We start from the raw sequence: 20,063 nt of genomic DNA on the forward strand, positions 1-20,063 counted from the left end.
ACAACTATAAAAAAGTATATAAAACTCAGGGATGAGAGAAAGCTTGGCAACAAGCCGAGACCTTGCTGAGCCAAGGGCTTCAGGCAGACAGGGCTGTGTTTTAATGGGGCAATAGCCCCATCTCGAGAGCAACTGTGTCTGGAGAGCGAGGGGATATTGAGGGGTTGCCTGAGCTGAGGGAAAGCATCACTTTCTGAATGAAGGCACTGGAGATGAGCACTGGGAGTCCCATGGGGCTGCCAGCGTGGTCGGCTTCGGCACGGCACTCGAGCGCAGCACCGAGGAAAGAGCCAGGGGCTGCAGCGCCCGGCGAAGCACGTTTGCTGTAACCACCGCAGCTACACTAATTATCCCACGCGGTGGCACAGCAGAGTAGTGTTAGGACAAGTCCCTGAGCGCACCAGGACAGCTGCTGCGCTCGTTTCTATGAGCTAGTTGAGAAGATCAGTCAGTTCAAAGGAAGATTTCAGGAAGCAGCATCCAGAGGAAAACTGGAGGTGGTGGCATCCTCCCTGGCTGCAGAGAGCACATCCTGGAATGCACAAGGCAAAGTGTTGAGAGGGCTGGATTTACACACAGCTTAAAATGATGGAGCAGACACAGTCTTGCAGGTCCCCTCTATCCCCACACAGCCCCAAAAGTGGTACCCGCTGCTGTGCTGACCAGGCAGCAGCGCGGGATGCAGAGGCAGCGCACCGAGCTCACATCACTGGGCAGACATACCTGATCACAGCTACACCATCTCATACTGGTTGTTCGTGATGTACTGGGACAGGCAGCAGGCAAGAATGATGCCAACCAACTGAAAAAGAGAAAATAAGAAAAACACATCAGAGGTAGCCAAAAACAGGTTGCAGTGATTTAGGGGACATGCCTGACAAATTGCTCCAGAACATCAGTTTCATAAATTCCAAAGATGAACAGTGGGATTTATAAACCACAACATGGGCAGCCATGCTCTGCCTCAGTGTAACGGAGAGTGGCTGAAGCGGAGGATCCTGGCAGGCACCAGCTAAACAAGCTCCTCACAAGAAATGTTCCACATCCCATCCTGTTACATTTTGCTTCATGAAGCATTTAGTGTTTCATGGTAATTTTGGAGATCACACAGATATAAGGAGCGTCACAGCCAATTAAGCAGCCACTAGAGAACAGTAGCCATCTCTCCCTGTTGCAAAGACGGCTGGGAAGCAAGGCTGCTGTTTTCAGATCAGCATCTGAAGCACAGCTATTGCTATCACAACGTGGCCTCCTGGCCCCTTACAGACATTTAGGGCCAGATACTGAACGAGTTTGACCTACACCAGTAAAGTTAGAGGTACATTTGTATGATGGGTCCCAGACAGCCACATGACATAGCAAGGCTTGCTTTAAAGGCAATAAAAGCCAGGAACAGGTTACAATTCCCAAACCTGGCATCAGCTGAGATAATTTCGCAGCTGGGAGCGCGCAGCTCACAGTCTGCGTGTCAGTCACGTCTTGGTGACCTCATGGTGAGCACAGCCGGACTGAGGAGGGGATAGGGGCGAGCGGCTGGGTGCAGTGGAGCGGCTCTGGCTCTCAGGCTCTCCCAGCTGCAACCGAGAGCACCTGGTAGCACAAACTGCAGCCAGGGGCTGTCAGCTCCTGCCTCTCCCCCAGTGCAGCGCATCCGGTACCGTAAACACACGGTGACACGCTCATTACAGGAGAAATATCTTGGCAGGGTTGTTTCTCCACATGCTGATGTGGTCAGCCGGTGGTCCTGGCCACCAGCACGCCGGACCAAGGGGAGGGTGAATTCAAGCCCCTCCAAAGTCAAGGCCAATTGAGCTTGCCCCACAGCTGCTCAGCACCCAGCAAGCTCTCACAAACCAGCTAAAAAAGGGTTGGCTGTGCATCCTGCAGGTCCCACTACAGTGCATTGGGAAACCCCACCGTGGCGTCAGCGTGCCCAGCACAGCAGAGCTGGGGGCAGGGGCCTCTCGGTTCCTGCTGGGATAAAGCTGCTGCTGCGGCTCCTGCAGGAAATGTCCTGCAGGATAAAGGAAAGGAGAGGTTGGGGAGCAAGAGGGGGAGGAAGCAATTGCAGGGTAAGGCAGCACGTGGGGTGTGAGCTGCCAGCATACGCTGTGACCTGCAGGCACTCACAGTGTCCCAGCCACACAGAAGAGATGCCAAAATACCTCCCTGATAAAAAGGAAGGTCAGTGGGTAGAAAAAGGAAAGGCACGATTTGATCCCAGCCAACAGCAAGCCCAGCGCAGCACAGCCTGGGTTTTCTGGAAATCTGTTGTTTCAGACAGGAGCTCTTCTCAAATAACCTGGGCTCAAGGAAACAGAGCTGGTGCTTCAGCCCTGGGTTTAAGAGACTGGAGACTGTACAGTGGTGAGATTAAACCCAAGGGGAATGTGCAGAATAGCTGTTTCTCCCTGGCTGAAACAGGCCGTGCCTTTTGTACACACACTAGACTCACAGAAATTAAATTCCTCTGAAGACACACTAGCTTCACTCTGCACTCCTATGCCAGCCAGCAAGGGAGAGTTACCTGGAAGCACGCAATGCCAAAGGAGATGCCAGCCACAACGCTCATTTTTGACTCCATTGTTGACGTTACCAGGAAAAAACAACCCTGCAGAGGAGGAAAAGCAAGCACATGGGTCCAGTGCTTTTCACACCCCCTGAGCACAACCCAGCACCTCTCCAGAGCGCCGGCGGCTGCAGGGAAAGATGCTCCTGTGCAGGCAGCCGAGAGTTTCTGGCTGCCACCATCCTGCCTGGCCTTGGCAAAGTCACTTCCCTGTCAGCGCTGCCAACCAGCCTCCCAGCCCAGCAGCGTTATCAAGGGCAGTGCTGCCCTTGGGCTGCTCCCAACAGGAGCCTTGGGTTGAGCAAGGTGACTCATCAGAGGAACGTTCCTTGCATCACTCGGCCGTCTCTGCTGGATGAGGTCACCTGTGCTCACCAACGGGTCAGGACTCTGCACGGCTGACGAGAGACACCAGCGCTGCCGAAACTAACTTTACTGAGAAATTACCTCCTTATTCACCCTTTGCCCCGAACACACAGCCCTGAGCACAAATACTTGTGTGCCCAACTGGTCCTGAGCCTCCAAGGAAGAGGTGGGGCGGACCTCAGACATGAGGGAAGGCTAATTCCTCCACATCTTCCAACCCAGGGGGATCCCAGGACCACAGGGTGTCTGCAAGGAGAGAGTTCTCCTTCCAAGCCTCCCAGGGAAGGGCAAGCCCTTCTCTACCCACCAGCTCTTTGCTCCCCACCTCCAGGACTGGCAGGGGGGTTTTCTGAGCTTAACTTACATCCACAAACACTTTCAACTTGGCTTTTCTCATGTCCTTCAGATCCTCCTCCAAGCAGTCGTCCTGGCTCTTGCAGCAGCTCCGGGGGATGCCCCTCTGGGTGAAGTACTCAGTCTTCTCCCAGTCCGAGTAGTTCTGCACCCCGCAGCAGTGCAACTGAAGGGGGAAGCATGTTTGGGGAGCACAGTCACACCAGGGTACTGACTGCCTCAGTCCTACCACTGCTCCCACAGCCCCCCGCCCTCACCTCTCTAGGAACTGCCCCCATCTCACCAGCATCTCCTCCCAAACTCAAAAGCCTATGGTGCAAAAGGACCCCCAGCACCACGACAGGGACGCTGATACCACAGAGGGGTCCCAGGGGACGTCCCCCCAACCACTTGCCAGCCTGCGGCACTCACAGTTCTCTGGATGGTGTCGACGGCCTCGCTGTGCCGATCCGCAGTCACATTGTAGTCCCTCAAGGCCAGGTTGAGGTTACTCTCAAAGTTGGTCTTAATCTGCAAGAAAGAGGTCTCTGCAGCAGTGCTGTTCCCTCCCGCACTTTGGGACCCATGGTCCCACATTAGTCATGTCTCAGCGACGGTAGGAATGACTCCAGCCGTGGCCACCAGACATTCCCCTGGCCACCCAGGCAATTAAATGCTGTATTAAAGGGCAGGCTGGGCTGCGCTGTGGCGGCAGGGGTGCTGTGTGTAATAACAAGGATCTTACACGGTGCCAGCTCCCCTCCAAGCAGGCTGCTCCAGGAGCCCTTGGAGTAGCTTTAGTTACAGGAAATATTGCAAAAGATAGATCAAAGCCAGAAATTAAAGTCCAGGTTTACTTTGCCTGTTCTGGTGGAGGGGCAGCGTGCTCTGCTGGGTGTATGCTGTGCCCAGCCTTGTCCTTATGGGGACCTTATGGGTCCTTATGGGGACCAAGCTGCTCTTCCGGCTGTTTTAACCTAATTTTAGCTAAACTAAGCACCACTGCCAGCAGCACCTCTGTGCCTCCAGCAACACTTGCTTGGGTTAAAACCAGCAGAAAACTTGCTCTGCAACATTGGGAGACAGCAGTGGTCGCCCAGACTCACCTCGTGCCTGAAGACGAACCCCACGACGGCAGCCACCAGGACGATGAGGAAGATGAGGGACAGGAGCATGGCGTACTGTGGGCAGAAAGGGTGGGATGGGGTAGATGGGATTGGGTAGGATGGGATGAGATGGGGTGGGATGGGATGGATGGCGTTGGGATGAACAGGACAGGATGGGGTTGGGATGGGACATGTCCGGATGGATCAGGACAGGTTGGGACAGGTCAGGAAGGGATGGGACCCCATCCCACCCCATCCGAGGCCATTTACCAGCTTGAGCATCCAGGTGCTGCCGCGGCAGGTGGCGAAGCAGCCAAAGGTGCCCAGAAGGACAACGACGGTGCCAGCGCCCACCAGGACGAAGGGGACATTGGTGGCTTTCTCGTCCAGCAGGGAGAAGTAGACAGCCAGGCTGACCCTGCCCCAGACGCCCACGGCCAGCAGCACGATACCCGACACCTGGGAGAGAGAAAAGCCGCTGTGGTTCGTGACTGTCGCGACAGGGCGGCGCGCCCGCGACACGTCGTGGGGCCAGGACAGGGCGGGGCGGGGCGGTCGCGGCCCAGCGCTCACCCAGAAGACGAAGGTGTAGGTGAGCAGGACGCTCTTGAGACAGGTGATCACCGGCTTCGTCTGCAGCCGCCGCGACGGGGACGCCATGGCCGACACGGGCCGATCCTGCCGGGACGGGCCCCGCCGCGCCCCCGCCCCGCCCGCCCGGCCGGAGAAGCCCGAGCGGAGGCGGTGGTTGCCGAGTGCTCACGGAAATGGCCGAGTGAGCCCGAAGGCGCATCGCTCCGCCCAGCGAGGGCGCCCCCTGCCTGTTCCGTGTCACTTTCTACCTGCCCGGTGCCACCGTGTGCTTGTTCCGTGTCACCCTCTACCTGCCCAGTGCCACCGCCTGCCTGTCCTGTGCCACACTGTCCCTGCCCCATGCCACCCAGTCGCTGCCCTACTGCCCCAGCAGCTCCACCCCGTCGTGGCCCCCCAGTACCTGTCCAGGAGGTGTCCTCCTGCAGAACAGGGACCAGTAGGGGCAGTCACCCTGTGCCCTGGCACATGGCACAGCCACCATGCCAGCAAGCGATGGGCATCCTGCCCACCATGGGGCGAGCACCCTGTGCTCTCCTTAGGGACATCTGCAGGCTGCGGGGGGCTGCAGGTTTGCCGGCCAGCGTTCCCCACACCCTTCCTTCATCAGCCCAGGCAGCATCAGCCCTGCAGTGGCCTCCCAGCAGCCCTCTCCTGCTCAGGACAGCTGTGTTATTAATTAGTGTGCTTACCGGCCTGGCTGCCACATAATTAGTGTATTCAGGCAGCATGTTTCCCCTCCACCCCCACCCCACCCTGAGCCAACTCTCCTACCTGTCCATGCCAGGTTCATCCCTTGTCTCTCCTCACCCGTGCAGTCCTGTGCTCCAGAGCCAAAATCCCGAGTGGCTCCAGCTCCTGTGTCCACTCCCACTCGACCCCATGGGACGTGGGGTGGCAAGTCCTAACAAATGTGCTTTATTACCTCGGCCTCGTAGGGACTGAAGTTCAGCTGGAAAACAGCTGGAATCACTTGCCTCTGTATGAGTTTCGGAGTCCGCCGTCTGCAGCGAGGTCTCTCCCTCCCTCCTGGCTGGAGGTGGAAAAAGGGTCCTGGTTCCTGCGGTTTTGTCCTCGGCCCCTCAGGACCCCCATTCCTGGAGCCCGGCAGGGCTGGCAAAGGCTCGTCTCAGCTCTCTCCTGTGTCAAAACCAGCTCCTGGATCTTCTGCTTGCAAAGAAAAAAATCTCACAACCTTTTAAAGCCTCGGAGAAGCAGGAGGTGCATTGGAAAACGGGTGATCCTTGGATTTATTATTTTTGACAATCTCATCACTTTGGGCCTGACTCACAGCTTTTGAATGTTGGGGACGGGCAGCAGAAGGGAAGAGTAGGTTTGCTCAGCACAAGCAGCAAGGACAGGCAGGACGGCCAGGCAACAGAGGGGGTTGCTGTCCTGTTTCCAGCCCCCTCTCCATCGTCGCTGGGGTTCGCGGCTGCCCTCGGACCCAGTACGGCAGGCGGGCTGGCCGGCCCCCAGCCCCCCCAGCCCCCGGCATGGCGCAGGAGGCAGCCCCCGTCCTGCTGGTTGTCCTCACCAGGCTGGTGTCATCCACGTGGCATGAAGGTGAGAGCTGGGGTTGTATGGGCACAGCGGGGCTCCCCGGGGATGGCAGCCGGCAGGGTCCTGCTCCAAACGAGGGGCTCACGGCAGGGAGAGAGGGAAGGGGGGGTGCCCTGGTACAGCAGTGCTGGGGAGAGCATCAGTGCCTATGGGATATGGGGTGCCTGTGGGGTTGCACTGTGGGGTACGGGGAAGAGCGGAGGGGGGTGCTGGGAGGCATCCAGAGAGAAGTGGAAAACCAGCCTCTCCATCACGCCACTGCCCGCGGGGGCACAGCTTTCCCGCTGATTCCCTGCTCCCGCAGGGGCCATCAGCCAGCAGATATTTGCCTGGACACAACGCTCAGATCCAAACCCCCTTGCAGCCGAGCAGCCAGGTCAAGGATCAAAAGCCTTTACCCTGTTTGGGGGTGGTTTCCCATTCCGTTCTCCTGTCTCTGTCCCCTGGTCCCACTGCCAGCACAGCTGGCTGGGGATGCTCTTACCCAGCACAGGCAAAGCTGCAAGCTAGCCCCAGGTGAGAAGAAAGGCAGCACCTGCATGAAAAGGGAACCTTGCAATTAAACAGCACATCTACCTGTGGGGACAGAGCATACCCCATCCCCACTGTCCCAGCGGGGGCTCAGCAGCCCCTCTGAGAAGCATTCCTTGCTCTCTGGCACATCTCCACTGCCAGCCTCATGTGTGCCAGCCCTGGGCTCGTCCCGGGACTCTCTGCTCCTCAAGGCGTCCATGGCAGCATGGGAAGGGCATCAGAATGAAAAGCTTTGTGGAAACGAGTGGGTGACTTAACAGAGCCTGTGGGAAGCGTTGGAGAGCTGCTCTGTAGTAAAGTTCATGTTGGAAAGATTTGTAATGCAGTTTCCTCCCATGACGGCAGGGCTGCTGTTTGGATCAGCCTCGGTGGATATCCCCTTCCCAAAATGGGCAGCAGGGGGAAGTGAGATGAGTGCAGCCATGGTGGGTCTGCTGCTTCACCCGAGGTCCCCTCCTGAGCTGAGCCTCCCCACCATACCGGAGTGGGGACCGTGGTGGGGTGGGCTGGAAGCGAGGAGGGGGCAGTGCTGGCGGGGGCTGGCGGAAACACGGCGGAAACATGAGCTCAGTGCTCGGGAATGCTGTGGCCGGCTGAGACGCCCCTGTGCCGAGGGGCCAACAGGAAGGATGCCAGCCCTCTCCCCCTGCTCGGCTCCCTCCCTGCCTGCTGCTCCCCTGGGGACATGGTGCGGGACAGAAGGTGGCCTGCAAGAATGGTGCAGTTATGTCCTCCCTTGTCCGTGGGGTCAGGGGCCCCTCTGCACACTATAAATGGCATGGGGCCAGCGGCTCCAGCCAAGTCCCTCCAGCAGCTTCATCCTTCCCTGGTGTGCAAGGGGCTGCATCCCCCCCAGCCCCTCTTGGCCAGGGGGCTCCACTGGGATGGGCAGCAGAAAGCAGCTTCTTCCTTCCCTCGGAACAGCCGATGGCAGGGTCGGTGCCACAGGGACAGTGGAAGAACTTCTCAGCAGCACGAAGCCAGGGGTCAGTGCCAGCCCACTGCGCCAGCCCTCATTTCCTTCCGTAGCCGCGGCTGCTCCCGCCACTGTTTAGTCTGCGGGCTGGTGCCAGCACACATCTTGTCGCAGGGGACTGGGCTCGCTGTCTTCCCAGCTTAACCCTTGAGGGCAGCCCCAAGACCAGCAGGACAGAGTCTGCTAGGGGGTATGAATGCTCACTGGGGAGTCATGGGATGTTTTGAGGTTGGAGGATGCAGCTGCCCAGGAAGACATGGTCACCTGGATGCTGCTGCTGCCATGAACCATCACACAGCCCCCTTGTCTACCTCCTCCTCCCTAGGGTCTGGCTATTACACAGCCGAGAGCCATGCCAATGAAGTGTACGTGGAAGAAGGCCCTCCCGATCCTGCCCTGGACTATCGCCGAGGTAACAGCACCTGAGCCTATCCCTCAGGTCCTTGTGGGGAAACTGAGGCATGGCACAGCTAGGCAACCCGCTCACCTTCCTTCTCTCTCGCAGTGCCCCAGTGGTGTGCCACGCTCAACATCCACCGCGGAGAGGCCACCTGCTACTCGCCCCGGGGGGGCTCCTACCGCAGCAGCCTGGGGACGCGCTGTGAGCTGAGCTGCACCCGCGGGTACCGGCTGGTGGGTCCCAGCACCGTCCAGTGCCTGCCCAGCCGCCACTGGTCCGGGATGGCGTACTGCCGACGTGAGTGTGCCCTGCCGTCGGCTCACCAGCATCCCCATGGGCACCTGCAGCAGCCGGGCCTGGGCACTGTGCCCACTAGCATGGTTGGGAAGCCGCTTCCCTCCCCTCTTTGCTCTCTCCATCCCAGAAATACGGTGCCACGTGCTGCCCGCAGTGCTGCGGGGCACCTACGTGTGCTCGGCCGGCGTGCAGATGGATTCCCGCTGTGACTACACCTGCCTGCCTGGCTACCAGCTGGAGGGTGACCGAAGCCGCATCTGCATGGAGGACGGGCGCTGGAGCGGGAACGAGCCAATCTGTGTAGGTAAATTCTCACCCTACTGTCCTCCCTGCCCCACACTGCTGGGGCACGCAAGGGCAGGCCACCCTCCATCCCTGGGGTGCCTACAGGTATCACCCCTACATCTGACCTGATCGGTGCCAGGTGCCGGCTCCTGCACCCCCTGTCCCTGCTGCTCCCCGAGGTGCTGTTAGTCCTGAAGCAGGGGCTGGCACAGGCCATGCTGGTCTGGGATTGGGTCACTCTGTGCTGGCATTCCAGGGTGCCCAGGCTGTGCACAGCATCCCTGAGGTCACTGAGCACAAGGGATGGTGCCCAGCTCTGGTAGCCCAGCCCCGGTAGCCCAGCTCCAGCCCCCGCGGGTTCCTCCACTCCCTCTCCTCCCTGTGCGCAGATTTGGAGCCTCCCAAGATCCGCTGCCCGGAGTCCCGGGAGCGGATAGCTGAGCCCGGCAAGCTGACCGCCACTGTCTACTGGGACGCCCCCCGCGTGAAGGACTCTGCTGATGGCATCATCAAGAGGTGAGGATGGAGGCACTGCTGGCATGGCTGGCAAGGGCAGGAGGCCAGGCTGGGTGCTCCCTCCCAGGGCCCTGATGGAGAAACCCATGTTCTGGGTGCAGGGTGATGCTGCGGGGCCCAGAGCCCGGCTCCGAATTGCCCGAAGGAGAGCATGTGATCCGCTACACCGCCTATGACCAGGCGTACAACCGAGCCAGCTGCAAGTTCAGCGTCCGTGTCCAAGGTGAAGCAGGATCCCTTGGGGCTGCTGGGTGCCCCCTCCCAGCTCCAGGTTCTGCACCCCACAGCTGGGGCTGTGCCCCATCACCCCCAGCCCTCACCCTGCCTCCCCTTTTGCAGTGAGGCGCTGCCCCGTCCTGAAGCCTCCGCAGAACGGCTACATCTCCTGCACCTCCGACGGCAACAATTACGGTGCAACCTGCGAGTACCTGTGCGATGGGGGCTACGAGCGCCAGGGCACCTCCCTGCGTGTCTGCCAGTCCACCCAGCAGTGGACGGGCTCCCAGCCCCTCTGTGCACGTAAGTGGCGTGGGGCAGTGGGGGACCTGCTCGCAGGGATGCCCAGTGCTCAGAGTGGATGCTGCCCAGTAGGGCAAAGGGGTGGAGAAGTGGTGATTGGGGCAGCAGCGGGGGGAAATGGCATCTCCCCACACGCTGGCCTCTTGCCCCAGCCATGCAGATCAACACAGCTGTGAACTCAGCCGCCAGCCTGCTGGACCAGTTCAACGAGAAACGCCGCCTCCTCATCATCTCAGCTCCCGACCCCTCTAACCGCTACTACAAGATGCAGATCTCCATGTTGCAGGTGAGGAAACGGTCCCACCAACCCCCTTCCCACATCACTACCCCCAGCACCCTCTCACCATGCCCCCTCTCCACAGCAAGCTGCCTGTGGGCTCGACTTACGTCACGTCACCACCGTGGAGCTGGTGGGGCAGCCCCCGCACGAGGTGGGGCGCATCCGAGAGCACCAGCTGTCTCTCAGCATCATCGAGGAACTCAGGTAGGGTGGATGGGGGGCTGTCCTGAAGAGCCAAGTGCCTGTGTGAGGGGACAAGGGGATGAGGACACCTCTAGCAAAGCAGGAGGCTGCAGCTGGGTTCATGGACAGCCCCTTCCTGCTGCATCAGAGGGGCTCATGCAATGTGGGGACACTCCCAACTAGAGCATCACCAGACCCTGAGGAAGAGCTCACAGCCGAGGAAGAGATGGGAACCACCATCCCGGAGGACCCGAGCACGGTTGCGTGGGGTGGGCAGGCTCAGCTGCCCCAGCCCTGACCAGCAGCTCTCCCCTGCACCCCCAGGCAGTTCCTGCACCTTACCCGCTCCCACTTCAACGCGGTGCTGCTGGACAAGGCGGGCATCGATCGTGAGCGCTACATCTCCCCCATCAGCCCTGATGAGCTCTTCGTCTTCATCGACACCTACCTGCTGAGCGAGCGGGAGGCGGAACGGCGGGCGCAGAGCGGGGACCCCTGCGAGTGAGGCAGCGCCAGGGACAACCCCCCCTCCACCGCCACCAGCCTCGGGGGACAGACACCTTCCTTTCTGCTTATCTAGTCGCCCACTGTAGAGGAAGACCAGGGTGCTGAGGACCTCCAGGGGAAGGGGAAGCCCTCTCCAGCTGCTCTGGCACAGAAAGGTGAACAGGGACAGGGACCAGGTGCCAGCAGCATCCCCACTGCCCAGCAGCCAGGAGCAGCCTCCAGCTGTTGCGTGGGATGGCTCAAGCCCAGCTGGGACCACGGCAGGACATGCCAGAGCCCCTGTGCTCAAACCCCAGAGCAGGGGGAGAGAAGAGACCCCAATACTGGGCTGCCAGAGCAGGGGAGAGCAGGCAGGACAGGCAGAGAACAGCACAACAGCCTCTCATGCAGTAGCTTCACCCTCCCTGTGACCATCCACACCCTGTGCACAACCTGAACCTGATCCCCGTGACCTGGGCTCAGCTCTGCCGGGCGGGCACTGCTGCCAGGGTCCTGCTGGAGCTGCCAGGAAACCTTTACTAAAAGCTAATTGCCCCACACTTAGCAAAGCCAGTAGCATCCATGCCCCCCACCCCTTGCTTCCCCTTCCACTAGCCACAGGGCAACCCTTCCTGGGAACTATTTCGACAGTAGAATAACTTGAAATAAATAAATTTGTACAGAAGTCATCACAGAGTGCGAGCCCTGGGAAACCAATCCTTCCTGGGGGCCACTACCCCCAGTCCCCCTGTCTGACCCCACAGTGCTCCAGCCAGGGCTGCGGCTGGGCTGTGCAGGGGTGCCCCATCCTGGAGCTGGCAGCATCCTGCGGGAGGAGGGTGGAAAAGGCGAGGAGGGAGCAGACTGTGAAACAGAGGGGCTGGGAAGAAGAATAATGGAAAGAAGAAAAAAAGAAAGAAGAAAAAAAAAAAAGAAATCAACACATTTCACAGTGGTTTGCCTAGAGGGGAAAAAGGGAGGGTCCACAAGAACTCTAGTTCAGCCTGAAATTTGGTGCAAAGGCAAAGACAAAAGGAAAACCTTTAAACAAAGCAAGGGCAAGAAGGCTTTCTGCCCAAGCCTGTTTAGAGGAGGTTATGTTTATTAATGTATAAGCAAAAAAAATAACCATGTTTGGCAGCCCTGCCAGGCTGTGCAGCTCTTGAGCAGCGGTGCCAGCCCTCATCTGAATCCCGGTGCCAGTGCCGCAGCCTATGGCCTCATCTTGGCCATGGTGGAGCGGAGCTGGAGCGTCCCCTCGGCCCAGGAGCCTGGGTACTGGCGCATCTTCTGCCACAGGTTCAGCTCTTCGCCTGTGGAGTCCATCCAGTCCACAGCCTGCCCGTTGCTCATGCCTAGGAGAAAAGAGGGATGTGGGCACAAGCCAGTGCCGGAGCAGCCTCCTGCCCACGAGTGAGGCAGCCCTGAGCAAGGCTGCTTGTCCCCAGGGTTTTATAGGACCCCAGGGCTGCTCACCATTGCCCACCCCCAGACGGACACCCCCGAGGAAGTCGTTGCTGGACAGTGGTTCCCGATCCCAAACCGTCAGCTCCAGGCAGATGTGCTGCAGATCCTCGGGGTTGATGCCGTTGTAAACAAAAGTGTGGTTGTAATGAGGGTTCAGGGTCTTCTTCACCACGGGCGTCTTCCTCTTGGAGGCTTTGGTTTTGTGTGGCAGGAGGTAGCTGGGGAGGCATCCCCTTTGGTTAGCAGCAAATGTGCAACTGCCTTCTGGCCTAGGGACTGGGGCACCCCAGGACCTGGTATGGAGCCCATCTTCTCTAACATGGCCCAAGAAGAGCTCTTCCCCAGCTCCTGAAAAGCCACTCAGCAGACTGCAAGCAGTCTAAGGAGGGGAGAGGACAAGGACTGGCTGCCTGGTGGCTTAGTGACCTCTGGGAAGATGATCTGACAGCAGCTGGATCCCTGCCATGCACACAGCTTCCCAACACGACTGCTCAACAAAGCAAAACCCAGGGGCGTGTTTGCTACCAGGAGCATCTTGGCTCTGGGCAGATGGAGACTTTCAGAGTACCAAAGCAGGCAGCGTGTGGCAGATAGCAGAGAGACCCTTCCCTGTCCCAGGTCCTTGTGGCAGCTTTGGGAAGCGCCCTGGGATGCAGCCAGGGAGAACAGTGCCTTCACTGCCCCCCACACCAGAACCCACACTCACCCTTTGACAAAGCTGTCTGATGTCCCCCCAGATTTAGCAGCCGTGAGGTTCTTGGCTTCTTTGATCCAGACCTGGAGCTCACCGCCTTCCCCTGCTTTGCCTGGGAAAAACCCAACACAGCAAGAATTAATCAACCTTAATTTTCACCACCACTGATTTCTAGAAAAGTCCTGCTGAACAGCCTTCATGGCAGAAGCAGGCATAGATCCGCAGCTTGTATCACCTCCTGCCTCCTCTCTCCTGGCCCTGCCTGCTGAGGTGAAGGCAGACAATTGCTTCATGCTTTGCCCGATGGTCTGGCATTGTGCAGCCCCAGAATAGCACTGGGACTACTGGGCCAGCTGAGGACAGGCAGGTCTGCCCTGAGCCACAGCAGCCTTGCAGGTGCTGCAGAGAAGAAGGCTGCAGTGGCACCCCCAGACTCATATCGCCTGGCCACGAGCAGGTCCTGCAGCCTATACAGAGATCCTGGAGCTTCATTACTCACCCTTTCTGTCATTCCCAGCCCCAGGATGCTTGGAAGACGGGATGTACTTCATGGAGACAACCAGCTCTCCCTTGTACTGGTGGAGACCAGCAGCATCTGTCCCGATCTGCAAAGAGGCAAGACTTCTCAAAAAGTGCTGGAGAACCCAAAGCAGACATGGTGATGGGCTCTTCCGCAAGCATCACCTCCCCAGGCTGAGCCAAAGGCTTCTCCTAGAGGTGGTTTAGCTGGCACAAATGCCTGCAGACCCTCCCCAGCATTACCAGTTCAAACTCAGACCATTTCCTTTGGCTACTACTACTTTGGCTCAATCACTCCCCTTAGCAAACTCTATTGAGGACTTTCCACGAGCTGCTCGAACCCCAGCAACATTGGAGGGCTGAGCCCACAGTACAAGTTAATCTAAAGAACCAGACTTAATCCCAGCAGCAGCAACTGCTGCTGCCATCGAGCTGCATGAAGGCCCTCGCTGCCCATCCCTGCAGCCCGCAGCACGATGTCACAGCCAATTTCCCTCACTTGTTGCCCTGTTTCTCCAATTCCTCCTGGCCAGGGCAGGGAGCTGGGAAGAGCTGTGCTCTCGGAGCAACCAAGCAAGCAGAATGAAAATCCCTGACGAGGCAGAGACAAGTCCTGCAGCATCACGTAGTGGACTTACTGAGGAGGAGGAGAGAAGCTAGGCTCAAAGCAGATCTGCCCTTTTTTACTAGAGCAGTACTGCTGTCTGCTTCCAGGGTCTTCATTTCTCCAAAGACTTGATTTAGCACAAGCCTTTTGGCAGCTCTCTGACCAGGTCTCTGTACCCCTCTGCCCAGAGAGGGCCACCCCCTGGCAGGGCTGGGTAAGGGAGGACTGGGGTGGCCAGGCCAGCACCTTGCCATGCAGGGGCAGAAACTCCTCCAGCTGGCTCTCGAAGTTCCAGGCGTCCAGCGGGACCTCCACCTCCCCCAGGAACGTGTTTCGGCCAAAGCGATCATGGTGCCAGACCGAGAACTGCAGCGTCCTCGCAAGCAGCAGGGACTTGTTAATCTCGTACTGGGAAGAGAGACCAAAAAACCAGCGGTGAGCAAGCAGCACCAGGTAGGGGACAGGCTTTGTATACACCATCAGCCACAGCTCTCAGACAGGAGAGGAGACAGGTTTGAGGAGCGAGGGATGCACGCAGGAGGCTGTTCATCCTCCTTCCAAACCCTGCTGAAACCTCAGAGCCCTGGGGCAGTGGTACAGGAGCCCAGGCTCTCTGGGCAAGCAGTCCTCAGAGCCCATGTAGAGCCAGGACCAGGACTCATGGCACCCAGCCATCCCACCTCAAGTGAAGTTCTGCCAGCCCACCAAGCCTCAGGTGGTCAGAGCACAAGACCTCAGTAAACCCAGGGCTGAGGGAGCCCGGAAACCAAACCACAGCTCCCAATTCTCTCCTGTCCAGAGAGCACCTGGCCTCAGCAACGCACTGCCAGGCTGGGGGACAGAGCCAGCCCTTCCCACCACCCGGTGGTGGCCACAGCAGGGACTGTGACAGGCAGCGCCAAGTGCTTCTGCCCTGGAGCCCAGAACTGCCTTATCTGAGCCTCTGCAGCCCTGCTGCCCTCCCTCCCACTGCTGTAACCTGTCTGCAATGGCCCAGGAGCCTCTTCCGTGGAAAACAATGCCCAGAGGAAGCAGAAGGCCCCTGCTCTGGGTGCCACAGGAATGTAGGCTGAGACACACAGATTCACGTCTGCAGCTATGCCTTTACCGGGGCACCTGGGGCTTGACACCACAGCCCCATCTGAGCAGTGACCCAGCCTGGCAGTGGCTTTTTCCAGCTTTCAGCGTGCTGTGTCTGGACATGGAGCCTCTGCAGAGCCCCTACCCCGGGGCTTGGAGCCCATCCATCCCCTGCTTTGTTCCAGCAGCATCCCCTGGGCCAAGTGCATGCCAGGCCCCAGACCATCCTCACTCACCTTCAGCAGCTCATTGTACTGGGGGTTGATGGTGTTGCGTTTGATGGTCGTCTTGCGTTTCCCTTGTCGGGATTTGTCGGGCAGGAGGTAGGTCTTCACATACCTGCAGGGAGCATTTCACCAGGGCCTCCCCACAACTAACTCCCCATCACCCCCCTCGCCCCCCAGGACAACCCCAGACCTCCTGCCTCGCCAAGACCCACCCCTACTCACAGCTCCCATCTCTGGTGTGCACCCCACAACCCAGCCAAGCACCACCAGCGATGCCACTGGCCACCCAACCCCAGTTCTCACGGGTTGGAGCGCTTCTTGCCCTCGTCCCCATAGGCCAGCTGGCGACACTCCTTCACATGAATGAACAAGGTCTGTGTCTTCTGCTCGTAGCTCAGGGAGAAGGAGATTCCCCCGGTGACCACAACGTTGCCGAAGTCACCAGCCTCACTGTAGATGCTGACCATGCTCCCCAGTGTGCCCTGGAAGACACAGCACGGCTGAGCCAGGGCAGCATCGCTTGGTGGGTCCCTCTTCGACAGCAAGGGTACTCCCCACGCCTCCTCTGCTACCTCCCCAGCCCCTCTCTCACCCCTCCATGGCTGGGGATGACTGCCAAGCTCCCTGGAAGACAGCTGTGTCTCCACATTTCAATGCTTTTCAAGACAAGGAAGCCCCCTCACCACAAAATCTTGCCCCCATGCCCCAGGAGCTGCCCACTCTGCCTCCCTCCCACCCAACCTGTCGGCACTGCCCTTCTCCACCATGTCTTCCCACAGCAGAGCAGAGCACGGCCACGCTGCAGGGACCCACCGAGGAGGTGCCGCTGCGCATGCTGCCCCGGGCCACCCTCTGGCGATGGATCTCCACTAGGTTATCGATGTCCTCCTCCTCCTCCTCCTAACAAGAAGAGACTCAGCAACTGCCTGTGTGGGGAGCACCAGGGCATGGCCAGCCAGGCAGCTCCTCCACCTTGCAGCTGGCTCCACAGCACACCAAGGGTCTCACCAGCTCCATGTTGAGGCCAGGGACTGACTTGCTCCGGTCCCCCAAAGAGCCACCTTCCCCTACAAAGTCCTCCAGGCGCAGGTCGATCACTGACTTGGTGTAGTCTGCACGAGAGGTGGTGAGGCAGGAGGCAGCAGCGTGGTGCAGGACTGGCAGAGCCCTACTGCTCCCTCAGGCAAGAGGCTGCCCCAGCCTCTCCCACCTGCACCGAAAACCCAGGGACAAGCAGCTGCCCCCCCTCCACCAGGCTGGCACCCAAGTCCCTCCTGCACCCAAGCAGCTCTCACCTGCAGGCCTCACCACCCGCCGGGGATTCTTCTTGAATATGGTTCCATGCTCATCCACCAAGGTGCTGCTGCAGGTCCCCACGGCAGCATCCTGGGGAGGAAGGGTCCCTTCAGAGCAGCGCAGGGCTGGGCACCCCACGTGACTCCCAGCCCCACGCCCCAGGACAGGGCTGAGCCTGTCGGAGCAGCAGCACGCACTCGTCCAGCGGAGAGCGCGGTTTTGGAGCGGAGAGGGAGGGTCAGGCTGGAGGCAGCAGGTCCTGCTGGTGCAGCAACCTGTTTTCCATCTCTGGGAGGGGCAGCTCTCTCCAGGGAGTTTCTCCTGTAGAGGACACAGAAAGGTCTGTCCCAGGCCAAGAGCACAGCTGGGAAGCACCATCTCCCCACAAGCTCCTCGGAACCACACAATATCTGCAGAGCACCCCAGCCTGGGAGGCAGAGGACCTGCCTGTGCACAGCCAAGTTTCAGCCCAGCCAGAGGAACCAGCTCCCCCTCACTAGGCAAGGAAGCTGAACAGAGCAAAACACACTTCACACAAAGGTCCTCATCCTCTGCCAGGCCAGCCTTGCCATGCACAACCTGCCCAGGTCCCCCCAAAAGGAGCCCCTCACCTGCCCCCCACACCACCAGGACTGGGTCTGTAGCCATCCAGGCTCATGTTTTCCATGGACTCTGTGTCGCTTTTGCCATCTGGAGGGTCTGAGACATCCGGAAACAAACTGCAGACAAACAAAACCACAGGTATGTCCTGTTTGGCGAGAAGGCCGGTCTGAGAGAAATCTGCTGCGCCACCAATGATCCAAACAGGGCTGCAGCGTCCCTCCTGTCCCTGCGGTAGATGGGGGCTGGTGCCCAGAGCTGGAGTGGTAGCAGGGACCCTCACCTGCGCCCCTCCTGGGGTGCTGGGGGGCTCTGCTGCTGGGTTGCGGAGGAGCTTTTGGGCTCACCGACCTGGGCTTTCTGGAGGAGAGTTTGTCCCACAGTCTCCCTTTTGCTGGCTGGAAGGAGAGAGGCACCAGGAGGACCACGTGTGGTCCCAGCCAGCTCCACACTGGGCCAAGGAGCACCAGGGAAAGCTGGAGCATCCCAGGGGACTGGGCTGCGGGAGAAGGTGTCGCTGTGGCATCCTTACCTGCCGACCTGTGCCGCAGGGACAGCCGCACCATGTCACTGCCCAGGCGGTTGGCAAAGCGGTTGACCCTCTGGTCATAGAACCAGTCACCCGTTGTCTTCTTCAGCTCGCTGCAGGGCAGAGGGGCAGTGGGGGAAGTGAGGGGCAGCAGGAGGCTGCTCACTGTGCCCTACTGCCACAGCCAAGGAGAGCACAGGCTCCATGGGCAAGCTTGGCAAGTGGCTCAGCAGGGACGATGCACTAGGTAGAAGACAGGCCCAGCTACAACCCCAAACACAAGAGCAAGATGGGCTTTGTGGAGCAGGGAAGGTCGAGAGGGAGGAAACCTGGGGTGCTTGAAACACAGGATGCGTGAGGGCCAGGGGGGTATGCCAGAGTCAAGGGGGAAAAAGAGCAGGGAGGGCATGAAGGAGACCAAGTATGCAGCACAAGCCAGTTCTCCATCACCCAGCCACTAGTACCCACCCTGGAAACTGACAGCAGAGACAGCTGCCCTGTGCTGGAGAAGACCAGCTGAAGCATTAAGCTAGGGTGACCAGGAGGAGGAAGAGAACAGGAAGGGTGTGCAGAGTCCCTGCCACTTGTCCCTGGGTACTCACGCCTCCTTGGTGCACACTTTGCAGCGCCAGGAGCCATTGGGGCTGTAGGAACGGCAGTCCCGACACACCAAGTGGTTGCAGCCCCGGCAGGTGTTGGCCTTGGGGCTGACACGACCCAGACTCTGCTGGCAGCGGGCACACGTCCGCTCACTGTAGCGCTGGCTGCCTCGCTTGGCTCCCTTGCGCCGGATCTCCAGCAGCTCATTCTTCAGGCGCCTGCTCGGACCCCAAAACCAGGAGCCGTCAGAACTGTCCCAGCGCCATCACCCACACCCACCGCTTCTGAAGCCAAGCAGGGAAACCAGCAAGCACCCTGCCTGGCCCAGCCACATCCTCACCTGATTCGCCTTTCCTCTGCTTTGCGGAGCTCCTCATCACGCTGCAGGACCTGTAGGATCAAATCCCTCTCCGCATCCGACAAGAAGGACAGATCCACAGCCTCTGACATCGCTCTGCCCGGGATTGCTCACCCTCGCCAGAAGTAGTGGGACGTGTCCGTGCTGGGAACAAACCAGCCGCTCAGCACAGCAGCCACATCGCGGGCTCGCAGCCCCACCTCAGCTGGGTGCCCCATGCCTGCACCCCGAGGCAGGACACGCTGCCACCCCCCAGCCCGCATCACTGCGCCCAACACACTCTGGGCGCAGCCGGTGCCCCGGGCGCCCGCACCCAGCCCGCCCCGCCGCCTCCGCGGCCCTGCCCTGGGCACGGCGCGGCTGCGGGCTGGGCTGCAGGCCGCCTGCCAGCCACGCTGACCTCACCGGCTCCGTGGGACCGCGGCTGGCGCCCAGCACCCCCGGGGCAGAAGGAGCTGCCCCAGGCTGCTGCACCCACAAACGCACCCCGGGTTCGGAAAGCTGCTCTTCCCCACGCAGAGCAGCCGGGGTGGGGACGCGCACCCGGAGCAGCGGCGGGAGCAGGATCCGGCCCGGAGGCGCTGACAACCCGACCCCGGGCGGCCGCGGCAGCTCCAGCCCCGGCGGAGGAGGGCAGAGCCGCGCTCCCGGAGCTCCGGAGCCCGCCCGGCGCCCCCCGCTCCCTGCCCGAGGTGGCGGCACCGGCGAGCCGGGAGACGGATGGCGGCTGGAAGCGGCCGCTGCCGACCGCGACGGGAGGGACTTTCCTGTCCCCGCAGCCGCGCCGCGCCCCGGCGCCGCCCAGGGACGAGGCGGGAGCGGGCCGGACCCCAGGCTCTTCAGTAGCGGCGGGGTCCAGCGCCGGCCCCAAGACTCCCCGAACCCCCCCGTCTCGGGCCGTCCGGTACCTGCAGCGGCTCCGGCCGGCGCCTCCCGGCAGCGGCGGCGGGAGGGACAGAGCTGGGGTGGTGCCGCCTTCTTAAAGAGGACGCGCCCGCTGCACCTGCGGCACCGACGGGGCGGCCCCAGCGGGAGGCCGTGCCCGCCCCGTCCAGCCCCGTGTCCGGAGCTCCCGGCACCGT

At 60.3% G+C, this 20,063-nt stretch overlaps 3 protein-coding genes across 3 annotated transcripts; 1 reads left to right on the plus strand and 2 right to left on the minus strand.

Moving 5' to 3' along the window:
* Positions 1–733: 733 nt before the first annotated feature.
* On the minus strand, positions 734–5,034 carry TSPAN6 (tetraspanin 6; the record flags this gene model as incomplete). Its single annotated transcript, XM_080352612.1, has 7 exons — positions 734–802; positions 2,528–2,611; positions 3,300–3,455; positions 3,701–3,799; positions 4,375–4,449; positions 4,645–4,833; positions 4,948–5,034. 7 exons carry the CDS (start codon positions 5,032–5,034, stop codon positions 734–736), a joined length of 759 nt encoding a protein of 252 aa, XP_080208738.1.
* A 1,427-nt stretch (positions 5,035–6,461) lies between these two features.
* SRPX2 (sushi repeat containing protein X-linked 2) lies at positions 6,462–11,023 on the plus strand (the record flags this gene model as incomplete). Its single annotated transcript, XM_080352630.1, has 10 exons — positions 6,462–6,531; positions 8,364–8,450; positions 8,544–8,735; positions 8,863–9,039; positions 9,410–9,536; positions 9,638–9,759; positions 9,876–10,055; positions 10,208–10,341; positions 10,418–10,539; positions 10,843–11,023. 10 exons carry the CDS (start codon positions 6,462–6,464, stop codon positions 11,021–11,023), a joined length of 1,392 nt encoding a protein of 463 aa, XP_080208756.1.
* Positions 11,024–12,216: 1,193 nt separating this feature from the next.
* SYTL4 (synaptotagmin like 4) lies at positions 12,217–19,073 on the minus strand (the record flags this gene model as incomplete). The annotated part of the gene is made up of 16 exons (XM_080352660.1): positions 12,217–12,359; positions 12,481–12,689; positions 13,178–13,277; positions 13,665–13,770; positions 14,538–14,699; positions 15,608–15,710; positions 15,902–16,080; positions 16,412–16,498; positions 16,607–16,710; positions 16,894–16,984; positions 17,092–17,215; positions 17,506–17,613; positions 17,778–17,892; positions 18,027–18,136; positions 18,626–18,841; positions 18,964–19,073. The coding sequence occupies 16 exons, from the start codon at positions 19,071–19,073 to the stop codon at positions 12,217–12,219; spliced, it is 2,067 nt and encodes a 688-aa protein (XP_080208786.1).
* Positions 19,074–20,063: the final 990 nt, after the last annotated feature.

The sequence above is a fragment of the Nesoenas mayeri genome, assembly GCF_963082525.1.
Source record: "Nesoenas mayeri genome assembly, chromosome: 13".
Classification (NCBI taxonomy): Eukaryota; Metazoa; Chordata; class Aves; order Columbiformes; family Columbidae; genus Nesoenas; species Nesoenas mayeri.